This window comes from Gymnoscopelus microlampas, assembly GCF_963454915.1.
Source record: "Gymnoscopelus microlampas genome assembly, chromosome: 8".
Lineage (NCBI taxonomy): Eukaryota > Metazoa > Chordata > Actinopteri > Myctophiformes > Myctophidae > Gymnoscopelus > Gymnoscopelus microlampas.
The window spans coordinates 12,088,326-12,100,568 of record NC_139945.1 but is presented as its reverse complement, the minus strand read 5'-3'; the positions used below and the strand labels follow the sequence as shown (position 1 = coordinate 12,100,568).

The 12,243-nt window shown below is 43.4% G+C and overlaps 1 protein-coding gene across 1 annotated transcript; it reads right to left on the bottom strand.

Moving 5' to 3' along the window:
- Positions 1–8,377: 8,377 nt before the first annotated feature.
- On the bottom strand, positions 8,378–8,932 carry LOC311050254 (gamma-crystallin M2-like; the record flags this gene model as incomplete). Its single annotated transcript, XM_084064259.1, has 1 exon — positions 8,378–8,932. One exon carries the CDS (start codon positions 8,930–8,932, stop codon positions 8,378–8,380), a length of 555 nt encoding a protein of 184 aa, XP_083920385.1.
- Positions 8,933–12,243: the final 3,311 nt, after the last annotated feature.

The window sequence follows — 12,243 nt, the reverse complement described above, 5'->3', positions numbered from 1 at the left end:
TCAGGTGCTTTTTTGATGTGAAGAGAATTTATCTTCCCATGTTGCTTTTTAAAATGTATTTTCACTGACACCTTTGAGTGCATCAATAACATGTTGTAGCTGTAAATCGGGTGAGGAGGGATTCCCAGCATGCCTCTGGGACATGCCCACGTTATTGTTGTTTATTGTTGCGTTGTGTGACTGAATTTATTTGGCACGTAACTATGACACAGAGGGGTAACTGTTAGTTGTAATTTCCCTGTTCGCTGGAGTTCACTTGTTTTGTGTGTGACCACCAAATAAAACATCAAATAAAGAATTTCCAATCACCAGACGTTGCTGTGCCTGATTGAATCCAAAAATCATTACATTGGTGTCAGAAGAGGGATGACATCAGATGAAGAGTTCCCAGGAGACCCTCCAGTACAGGGACGCTGTTGTGGGAGTGTTGACCACCGTGGAAAGGTACCCGCTTACACTGCAGATGACACTCTTGGAAAAAGGAGCCCGATCCCGCACTGAAAGAAAGCCACTGTCAAGCTGCCAGTGGGAGCACTATACCGCCATAGACACTTTACTTTATTTGCTTGGCGGGACAATATATCATCATGAACACAGCAAGTGGACAGGACACTGACCTACCAGCTGGCCAGATGGCGCCAATGTGCCCCAAGGTTGCCAGTGGGCGGTGATGCAGCGTTGGTCCACTCACTGCTAGCCTGGGGTTGCATTGGTCAGCCACTGACCAAGTCTTATTGGCGGCCAGCGAATAAAGGAGTATTCCCCACTGTTAAGCTTCACCTACAGACATTACAGCACTTAAAATACTGTATTCCTCCACAGAGGGAGCGAATAACAGTGCTTCCACTGCTGCTGCCAGTCACCAGGCCCCGCCATTAAGCTTTACCGACGACGTGCTGCTGGAAACGGTTGACGTATCGACCCCGCTCCGAGGCTGCCAGCAAGCCCAGCCACTGGACATCAACGCCCCCTGCAATGGACTATCCACTGTGCCTTCCGTGGACACTTAACGACACCACAGGAGAGGCAGAATTGGCAGGGCCACGGCGACGCACCGCCAACGAGGCTCCGAGCACTCGCGTCAGAGTGAGACGGAGCAGAACGGATGGAAGACATAGGAGTGACTGATGAAGAGAAGAGGAGAACCGGGTGGACATGGAGAGATCCTCCATACCAGACGACCATCACACTGCGGCATCAGATCCTCCGGGCGCTGGGGCAGAGATAGCCTGGTAAACCCTCCCTCCGGAAATCTCATTTCCATTTGATTTCAGGAGAGAGTCTGGCCTGAACCGCCTTTCTGCAATAATCGCTGTGGGCTGGAGTTGGGCGGGAGTAATACCGTTGACTGACAACCCCTTCAACCAATGATCGTTTTTCCCCTTCAGCCAATCAGCAGTTCATGTTGACGAGCTCCAGACTATGTGACGCAACGGGACTTTTGGGACGGCCATGCCGAAAATAGGTTGCCTTATTGGGATACATGCGTGTCACTCCCCGCCCCTGCCGGTTCTCTAAATTTATATTTTTAAATAGGCTCTGTCATGATTAATTGACCACATATATGAAGTTAAACAACTAAATTCTATCCAAACGATATCTTAATAGTAAATTCCGTGCCTCAAAAAAGAAGTTTGAGACCGTTTTAAAAACTAAAGTAAACAGTGAAGGCACTCGGACAACAACAATGGCTGCCGTTCGTCTTTTGTCGGCCCCAGTCAGGCTGCACTCGGCTTCATTCGGGCTCACTCGAACTCGCCACCTGATTGGCCAACTGTCGCTGTCAATCACAGAACGATGTGCGACGACGCTGATAGGCTCGTCGGTTCGGAGAACAGAGCGATTATTGCAGAAAGGCGGTTCAGCCCAGACTCTCTCCTGAAATCAAATGGAAATGAGATTTCCGGAGGGAGGGTTTACCAGGCTAGGGCAGAGAGGGGGGTGATGGCCTCAGCATCCCATGACATTGTGTTGGGTGGGTGGGTGCGTTAGAGAGTAGAGTAGAGTCCCTGAGGTGGGAGCCGTGTGCAACGTTCGTTCTGCACTGTTAACTGATTGAGGAGAGATTCATTCCCAGCATGCCTCTGGGACACGGACACATTTATTGTTGTTCATTGTGTCATTGTTTGCCTATGGGAATGTGCTGGGGGGATTATGTTCTATTGTGATTAATGTCATTGATTTATATTTGTTTAATAATTTATGCCTGTATTTGGGGAGAAAAGTGTGAGTGGTAAGGGTAGTCTGAGGGAGCAGCTGCTCCCCTTCTGTGTTTCAAGTTTTGAGTGAGTTGGAGTTTTGTGTGCACACAAAACTCCAACTCACTCAAAACTCACTCTAAACTCACTCACTCAAAACTTGAAACAATTAAAACAAAAAACAATTAAAACAATATTCAATAAAATGTTCCTATCATCAGCATGTGTCATTCCTTATTGAACCCACGGTTCATTATAATAGTAAATCCTTACATATGCCCTCCCTCTAAAAACACATGGCAGATAGCATATTCTACCAGACATGCTGTAGGATTCTAAGCCTAAAAGACTCTGGGTTGCCAAAGCCCATCAAATCCCTCAATTTCATGCCAGCAGTTTGATCTAAGATGTCTGCGCACAAAGGGTACATTAAATAGACATTGTAGCACCAAAATGATTTTGGTATTTTTTTCCCCTGGCTGGGTCTATGGAACAAGTATACTTTTTCTCTCTAACAAAGTCAGTCCCGCCTGTTAAAGCTCTTCACAAAACAATTGATTGAACAAATGACTCTTTACTACATATATTTCGTCATCTTAATCTTAACAAGATGTAGTCTATCTACCTGTACTCTTAATTGTAATAGCAGTGCCGCAGTATGACACACAGGACAGATACAGGTAAGCGAAGAGAGATACAACTACCATTAATACAAGTGAGGATTAATAAAGCTAAATAATTATAAATAGGCAAACTTAATGTCTGATCTAGTCATCTGCACTTGGACTGAATGGGTTAGAGTAATGTATAAACTATTAATGAACATAAATATTAGTATTTTATTCATTATTATCTGTTAATCTAATTAATAGATTTTGTACCGTAGAGCCCCCTTGTGGCTGGGATTGAGAACAGCTTTAATGCTCGTTCTGTCATAATACTGTATGTGTGCATTGATCTTATACATCTGTGTGTGTGTGACCACTACTGTGTAAAATAGATGGGTAGTTAGTTGTCATCAGAAAATGCGTGCTGATGTCACTTGAAGTTATGTAAATAAACAATAACCACAAAATGGCCAATTCTTTTATTGACCCAAATTGGCAGGCCTCAAAAGGGGTCCCCTATGATCACATTAGCATGAAATTTGTGCAGTTAATGTCCACCATGTTTTATCTATTTACTTTTTGCTGGAGGTACAGCAGCGCAGTTAGTAAGAGCCAGCAAGCACAGTCCGTGTTCTGGTGGTTTTAGCCCTGACCATGTGCCATGTGCAGTCTCCTGTCAACTAACAAGACTTCTCTCTGTGTATGGAACTGCTGCCACTCCCTCCCAGAGCTCTACACTGTTGGCTCACATCACACCGTAGAGAGGCTGGGTGGAGGGGGGGGGGGGTGGGGGGGGCTGATTAGTCCAGACGAAACGCAGCCATCCAGCACCATGGATAACAGTCTTGAGTAAGAGAGAAGGCATGACATGCACCGCACACTGAAAGCCAAAAGAGTCATGTTAATAAGCCAGACAAAGTGGACCTCAGCGATGGATGGAAGGACAGGCTCCTACAAGAGGGTTCACTATCAGACGTGACCCTTGCACAAATGTCTGTGTCAGCTCTGTTAACTGAAAAGCCGGTGGAGCTGCTCTGTCTTCTAATACCCCCCCCCCCCTTCCCCCCAAGCCTGGCACCCCCCCACTAATCTGAGATTTATGGAGCGTTGGTCATGCCCCATGTTACAGTGTGATAACGGCACACCACGGCTGGTTTGTGTAAAGCCTGCATACATATATATATATATATGCCTGACCTGTGTGTGAATTCATATACTGTACATCACACTGTTGTAGATGCTGTTGCATGACAGTTGGATGTTTAGCACCACTGCCCTAAACATGTAGTGTTGTTGTTAGTAGGAATAAAGACAGAAGCACCCGGGAGGAAGTGGACTAAGCAAGGGGAGGAGCCAAACCGAATGGGTTCCCAGACTAGGTGACATCAAAACTTTAAAAACAAATAAACTCTTGATCTTGGTGGGCGATTAACATAATGTTCACACAATCAATATACTCGTCAGATCTCATAAAGTTTTGTTTTGTTATTGTTCTTTCTCTTATTGTTGTGTTTTGTCGGCAACTTTATCATAATGCTGCCTTCGTGGACGAGTCTCGTAAAAAAACAAAACAAAAAAAAGATATCTTTATTCTTATTGTGTTAAATAAAGCTTATTATAAACTATTTTTATTTTGAAATGTGTGTACTGTAGTGTTAACGGTCTTTTGGGGCTTTTTAAAGATATGATGTCATAATATCCTGTAGGAAATATGAATGTTTAACAGCTGTACCACACTGGCGTTTTGGATGGATGGAGTGTTTGAAGAAATCATTTGCTGTTTCACAAGATTCTCTCTTTAGCCAAACATGACCTCCTTAAAGGCTGAAAAGAATGTTCTCTATTATTGTCAGGAATTCTTCATTCTTTCCTCAAAAAACATGTCTGGTGAAATGGCTTACGTTTGGAGACGAGCAATCATTGGTTTCTGCTTTTCCAATCCAATAGCTTTCCAATTGATTTCCTCTATTACATACTGTGAGGGCCTCGTAAAATTTAATAGAGACTTTTAAGGTGTACTTTATTTCATCCACCATGTGCCTGTCAGATAGGATTGTACCACTGACTAGCCATTCAATAACTAAACTAATCCCGATAAATAGCCGAGATACAAATCATTATCTTCTTGTTTCCAAATATAGCGCTCTCTCTGAATGATATAAATTTCACTTGGGATTGGCAGAGAAGTTTTTAGTTACCTAATATATTACACAGTGTACAGAATGTCATCTCACTATACAAATAGATACAAAGGATTAGGGAGAGAGACAGCGAGAGAGAGAGAGGGGGACAGAGAGAGAGTAGATTTTCCATTAAATGAGTCACTGGAATGGTAACTTTGAACCTGGTAGAGTTAATGGCATAACGTTACCTCAGATAATTAGTCCCATCAGACTTCTTCCTGTTCCTGGCGATAACAATACTTTCCAGAGAGACTTTAAACAAGTTGCTTGTGGGTTAAACACAACAGAAGACAAAACACACATTTGAATTTTGTAATCCTATCTCTATCTCTCTTGTTGGCCTTCAGTGAACATAAATGTCCACTTATCTCCTAGGACTCACTTAAATGTGAACCTACAGTATACTCCTTGTAATCACATTTTTACTTCTTTTTTTATACATTTCTCTTTTAACCAGTGAAGCCCTATTTAAAAAATCAATCCATATAGATCCTGAGTGCTGCATGGGAATGGCGTGGCTCCAATGTGGATCCAGGTGTGTGTGTGTGTGTGTGTGTGTGTTTGTTTTTTGGGGGGAGAGAGATACAGGGAGTGACATGCAGCAAAGGTTGTCAGGCTCGGGAATCAAACCTGGGTTAGATCTACTGTATATGTGGTGTGCGTCTTAGCCACTAGGGCTAGGCCATCAGCGCACCAGAAGTATATTAAAACTGTAAATGTAAAGAAGATGCAAACCGCTCCGCTCATGATTGAGAGCACAAGGAGCTCGTTAACACCTACCTCGTGTACATGTACCTCACGTAATCCAACGAAGATGTGACGAACACTCTCTGATTGACTGATGCTTGAGTTAAGATGTATTTTTAAAAAGTTTAAATGCAAACAAGTTGTTGCTGCAAAACATTCTGTTCTTGATTGAGAACAGAAGGAGCTCGTTAACACCTACCTCATCATGTATTGTGCCTCACATAAATCAATTAAAATGTGATGACTGCTGTCTGATTGCCTACCAAGGATGGAGTTTCGTTTCCCCCTGAAACTGTCATAGGCCTTTTTTTCTGAGGCCTTTTTTTATGTTCCTCCCCAAGTCAGTCTGTTGTAATCAGCTCTGCTGCCTAATGCATTAATTGAGTCAAGACCTTTAAATATTGCTCCAGCTCTGTCTTGGCTCTAGATATTTGGAGCAATGAGGATTTGATGGACCAGTCCTTCTGGAGCAATGCTGAGAACAAAAATGTGTCTTTATACAGATGCAAATGTCGATATTGTACTCCCACAGGCTGGTCAAAACTCACAGTGTTATATGGTAATCTTGAATCTGGGCACCATGTCGTCTGAGGAACTTGGGATTTTATCTAGGGATTTTATCGTTTGTGGTGATATTTTGTTAATTTTGGACTCTGCTATGGTCTCTTATATTGACTCGTTTTGCTTCTTCTCTGTATCCCACGGGAGGATGAACCCTAACCATGACTGCATGATCTTATCTCTAGCGCGACCCTAAGGCCATATAATCTACAGTAAAAGGCAGATTGCATGATGAACTACTTTCATTTTGGTGGCTGCATGGCTTCATCTCTCTTTTAAACAAATGCTGTAGTTTACAACACTAGTTCCCAGCGTCTGGCCGGGGGACCACCAGGGGCCCAAATGGTCCGTTGCGGTTTGATAACTTTGACAGTGTACAAGTCCATTGGTTCCATTTGCACACTCTCAGAGTGTCGATTGGGGGTCCCAGAGATGACAAATGGTGATAAATGGGGGTCTGTGGCCTAAATGCTGTTTTTAGGCATCCAATTTATGATACCTGCTCCAATATACAGAATTATGACATTGTTGTACGATTTTTAACCCTGTTTATGGCTATGTTTTTTAGGGATCTCAAAGATGCTGTGTCTCACATGAAAACATCCTCTAGCCCCGGTAATGCCGTCCAAATTTCCTCTGTGCGTGTTGGGAGTCGTTGACCCTTATTTGCTACCCATTTTTAATAGCTCCCTATCTTCTGGATCTGCTCCTGATTATTTTACGATTGCTTGTGTTCAGCCTCTTCTCAGAAAAGCCGGTCTTGACCGATCCCATTTGTAACAATTACAGGACAATTTCTAAAACAATCATTAAAACCGACAGTCTCATTAAAACGTCTGGCAGCCAAGAAAGACGATCATTTGAAAAGTTTCAGTTGGGGTTTCGACATCACCACAGTACTGTAGATTGCACTTAGTAAGGTCACAAAATGATGTTTTAATGAATGTTGACTCTAGTGGTGACTTCCATACTTGGACTTGTACAGCATTGATTTGACTGCATTGATCACAATGTACTTATCAGTAGATTACAGCAGTGGGCTTGCCTTGCAGTGGCTTACATCATATTTGACCAATTCTAGATTTTTTTTGTGTATAACTTGGGGAGTGCCCCAGGGTAAAAGTTTGGGTTATTTTCATTGTATATGCTTATCCTTGGCATCATTATACAACGTAGACATGACACTTCCTTTCATTGTTATACAGACAATGCAAACAATTATATCTTCTGGTGAATCCCAACAACCTTACAAACTAGTCCTGTTAAAGCTAAGCTGTCTAGCTGGCAGATATTAAAGATGTCAGTTGAACTCTGACAAAACTGAAATAATTCTCATAATTTGCCCAGATCACTTACATTCTCATATTCAGTTTATCTATCCAACGATGTCAAGTCCATTGCGAAGAACCTACCTATCTTATTTGATCCCAGCCTAAACTGTGAAAACGAATTTGTCAAACTTGCTTAGACAGTTTTTTTCCTTGTTTATCACCTCTTGAATGTATCATCATACTTTTCACGCTTTGACTATTATTGCAATGGTGTTGTCTTAACACTCAATATTCTCCAAATTGTAGAGAACTTACTCTGCCTAAAGCCTAAGGAGTGGGCTTTATATATTTTTTTAACTTAATTTTGAAATGTTATTTGATTGCCTTAATGTTTTTATTTCTCACTGTGCTTTGTCATGTTTTTTTTCTGTTGCTGATTTTATTCGATTTTTCTCTTCTGTAAGGCAGTTATTTGTTTTATTATCATTATTATAGCAGTTTTAATTAACCACTTAAACCCTATACGTTGACCTGTGTTCCCCCAGGGGTCTGTACTTGGTCCCCTCCCCTTTCCCTCTACACAAAACCTCTTCGGTCAAAATAGCCGATGTACAAGCGTGCGATGCGTTGTGTGAGCTTGTACATGGCTATTTCACAGAATGTTCCCTTATGACATGCCCAGAATAGGGGCGATAGGGGTCATGTGGTTTTTGAAGTGTTGTCACAGAAATAAATGCATCATAATCCGTTCTTTTTGTTTTCCACATTAAAACAGCTTTATTTTATGAGTTCATCTCCACCTATTTAAACTAGTAGCAAGAATCCATGATGCGCCTCATGCTCATGAACCTCATGCCGCTGTCCATGCCCATGTTCATGAAGTTCCTGTACTCGCCGGGCCTCATGTACATCTGCCTGCCTCTGTAGTTGGCCTGCTCGTACATCAGCCAGTGGCCGTCCATCACGTTGCAGGACATGCAGTTGTTCATCTGGTAACGGTCCATGATGTTCTCACAGTCGTCCATCATCTCGTGCATCTGTCCACCAAAGCTCTCCCTCTCGTAGATCCTCATCCTGTAGTTGCCCCTGTGCATGGGGATCATACGGCAAGACCTGATGGAGTCCCTCATGCCCATCATGCTCTGGTAGTCGGAGTACTCGCCCCTCCTCATGAAGTACTGGTTACCCATGTAGTTGGTGCGGTCGTACACCATGAAGCAGCCCCTCTCCACCCTGCAGGACTGGCACCTGTTCATGTGGGAGGACATGTCAGAGCAGTCGCTCATGCACTCGTAGGAGCGGCCCTGGAAGTTCTTCTCCTCGTAGAAGGTGATCTTGTTCATCATGTTCATGCCGGAAGACATCTTTGTGTGGGAGTTGTTTCAGCTGCTGTTGCTGCTGCTACTACTGTGGCTGTGGCTGTGGGTGAACTGACTTCCTACGTTACTGAAGCCTTCCTTTTGTACATTACCTGACCAGCAGAGGCTGCTTTGTGTGCCAGGCAGCTCCCCTGACACAGCAATATTCCATAGAAGAGCATAGAGCACTGAGGTTGTTCAGCGTTTCCACCTCAAAACCCTTGGAAAGGCTTTTTCTCTGACGGCACAAAGCCTTTACCGTTGCGACAATACAGACAACAAGAGGCTGAATGGGTTAACAATGACTAGGGGGTAGACAATGACGTAGCTGAAAGACTGTTTTGTCTCCCTAGGTGATCTTGTATCATATCCAGTTGAGACAGAGTATGGGATACCCCAAGGAAGCATTTTAGGACACTGCACAAACACTCCTTGGATGCCAGAGCAGAACCTCTGCCCCAAATTTGTAATTTGTGATGGCGCCACCAGGAGGCCGATTTTTGCACCAAAATATATATATTACTCCTACATATTTGGTCCAAACATCAAGCAAATCGGTACACATTATGTCTATCCTCATGTGATCAAGATGGATGTGTCCGATGTTTTATAGTCCATCCTGAATGGCTAAGATTGGCATCTAAAGTTTACAGGAGTGGCCGTTTTGAAGAAAATGCTTCCGAACATTGCTGGCCCACAATAACCTACCTGACCTGGCTGAGACCTGTGCTCCAAAGAGCACTTCTTCTAGTTACAAATGTTGCCACTTGGTCACATCATCAGACGCCATAATGTCAACTATCACTTCTACGCAGATGATACACAGTTGCACATATCCGTCTCACCAGACGACCCCAATGCTCTGAGTGGTCTCACTTCTTGTCTCAATGACAATCATCTTTGGATGTGCAATAACTTTAAAACTTAATGAAGGAAAAAGAGAGATTCTCCTCCCTGGCCCCAAATCTGAGAGAGACAAATTACACTCAATGCTTGGATCTCTGGCTAGACAGGTAGAAACAGAGGTCACAGACCTGAATGTGATCTTAGACTCTGACTTAAATGTTATTTCTCATTGTAACAAGGTCACAAGAACAAAATATGAAAGATGCAGAAGTGCTTATCCTTATCCACGCTTTTATTAGAAGCCGGCTAGAGTATTGCAACTCCTCTTTAACACATTCCCTTGCAGGTATTAATTAATTAATTAATTAATTATGTAGTTTCTGGGTTTTTACCTTATATTGACGATCTTTGCAGAGCCACGGGAGCCGTGATGTGCGCGTGCACGTAAACAAAGCATGGCCGGGGGATGGGGGAGGGTCTGATCTATTAGCCAGAGAAAAAATGAGTCGGCCATTTTGTCCTGGTCGGCTGTTGTATAACAGCCGTTTTCACCAAAAAAAGAGAAAAAAAGAGAAAGGAGTGTTTTTCTAAAACTGATAAAGAAGGAGTGGACGAAAGTGATTTTTTTTGGGATGAGGTGACATTCGTCCATTCCTTCTTTCAGGGTCCTAGGATCATTCCTAAGTTGCGTTGGAGCGCCCTCTTGTGGAACTTTCTAAAGAAAATGTTTGAAAAGACGGAGATCTCCGTCAATGGCGGTGAACGGGTGGATTTGAAATGACGGAGATCTCCGTCAAAGGCAGGGAATGTAACAGGACTACCAAAAATATCTATGAGAAAATGACAGGCAATCCAGACTGCGGCAGGTAGAATCTTAACAATTACCAGAAGAAGAAATCACCTTATGGCCAGACCGCACCAATGCAACTAGTTGCAACTGCCATTGGGGATAATGGTTGCAAGGAGTTGCATTGGTGTGGACTGGCCTTAAGTCCAGTCCTAGTAACACTGCCAGGGACGCGTTATTATGAATCCCACGCCGCGTCCTGGATTTAGACCCGCCTTACGTGTCTGATTGGCTCCCCGGCAGGCATAGTTTTACTGAGGTTAGGGTTAGGGTTAGGGTTAGGTTTAGGCATAGTCTTACTGAGGTTAGGGTTAGGGTTAGGGTTAGGTTTAGGCATAGTTTTACTGAGGTTAGGGTTAGGGTTGAGGTTAGGTATAGGCATAGTAGCAAAAACGAGAACTGTCAATCACAGCGACTACTGACCAATCACAGCGCCCGCTCAGCGGGTTTGCCACGACGCGGTGTGGGAATCATAATAACGCGCCAGGGACGTACTGGGCCCCTAATTCAGCCTGGGAATCTCAGATACCGCGCACCGGATTTTTTACTTAATTTAGGCCGTTTTCACTTAATTTCGGCCGTTTTTTTTTTAAACCGGCCGGCCTGGTTGGCCTGGAATGGAGAGGCCTTTCTGGAATTGTCCCACATTTCCCAGTGGCCAGCACGTCCCTGAACACTGCCCTGATTACCTGTATCTTTTAGAATAGATTTTAAAGCACTTTTATTTGTTTACAAAGCTAGGGTGACCACCTTCAAACAGACCCATTGAGGGACAGACGTAGCCGTTCCGCGGGACATCGCGGGACACATGCACGCGCGCAATTTTTTTGCGCGGTTCTGGGCGGATTGGGTTAGTTTTTTTCCAGTTTTTGGTTTCTTTATTTCGGTTTTAGGGTTAAGATTAGGGTTAGGTTTGGGTTATGTTATTTAATTCTTATTTTTGCCTGATTTTACCGATTTATTATCAAATAAAAACATTTTATTTTTATTTTTTTCATATCTTTGATTTTCGGGACATTGCTCTGCTTGTGCGGGACGCGGGACAGAGGGTCCAATTTCGGGACTCTCCCGCGAATTTCGGGACGGTTGGTCACCCTAAAAGCACTTAATCAATTGGCACCTTCATATATTAAGGATTCTATAAAGTGTTATGTTCCAACCAGAACACTCGGGTCCTCCTCCGCTCTCGTACTAGATGTCCACAAAGCACTTCATAAAAACACTGGTTAGGCCGACTTCTGGGTCTATGGCCCTAAGTTATGGAATACACTACCACTGGAACTTAAAGACGCACTGAAGTGACATTTTCGGTCATTTTATTTTGAAGGTTCAGCCTGAAACGTCGGCTCAACGACTCTAAACCAATCAGAAGGTCCCATCCCTTCAGGCTATGGGACGTTGTCAATCACTTCAGCCGTGCGCAACACGGCTAGTGTTTGTTTACAAGTGAGAGAGAGACGGCCAGTGAAGCACGTTTGCTACTACCTGGCTTATTTCTAACCTATAATGTTGTCAGATACATATTTTAGTGTGCAGATGAAGTTTAAAATGAGTAATACACTCATCTTCAATGAGATTCAAAACGGAGTATCTCTGTAATTAAAATCAGCTGTGTTTGAAGAAC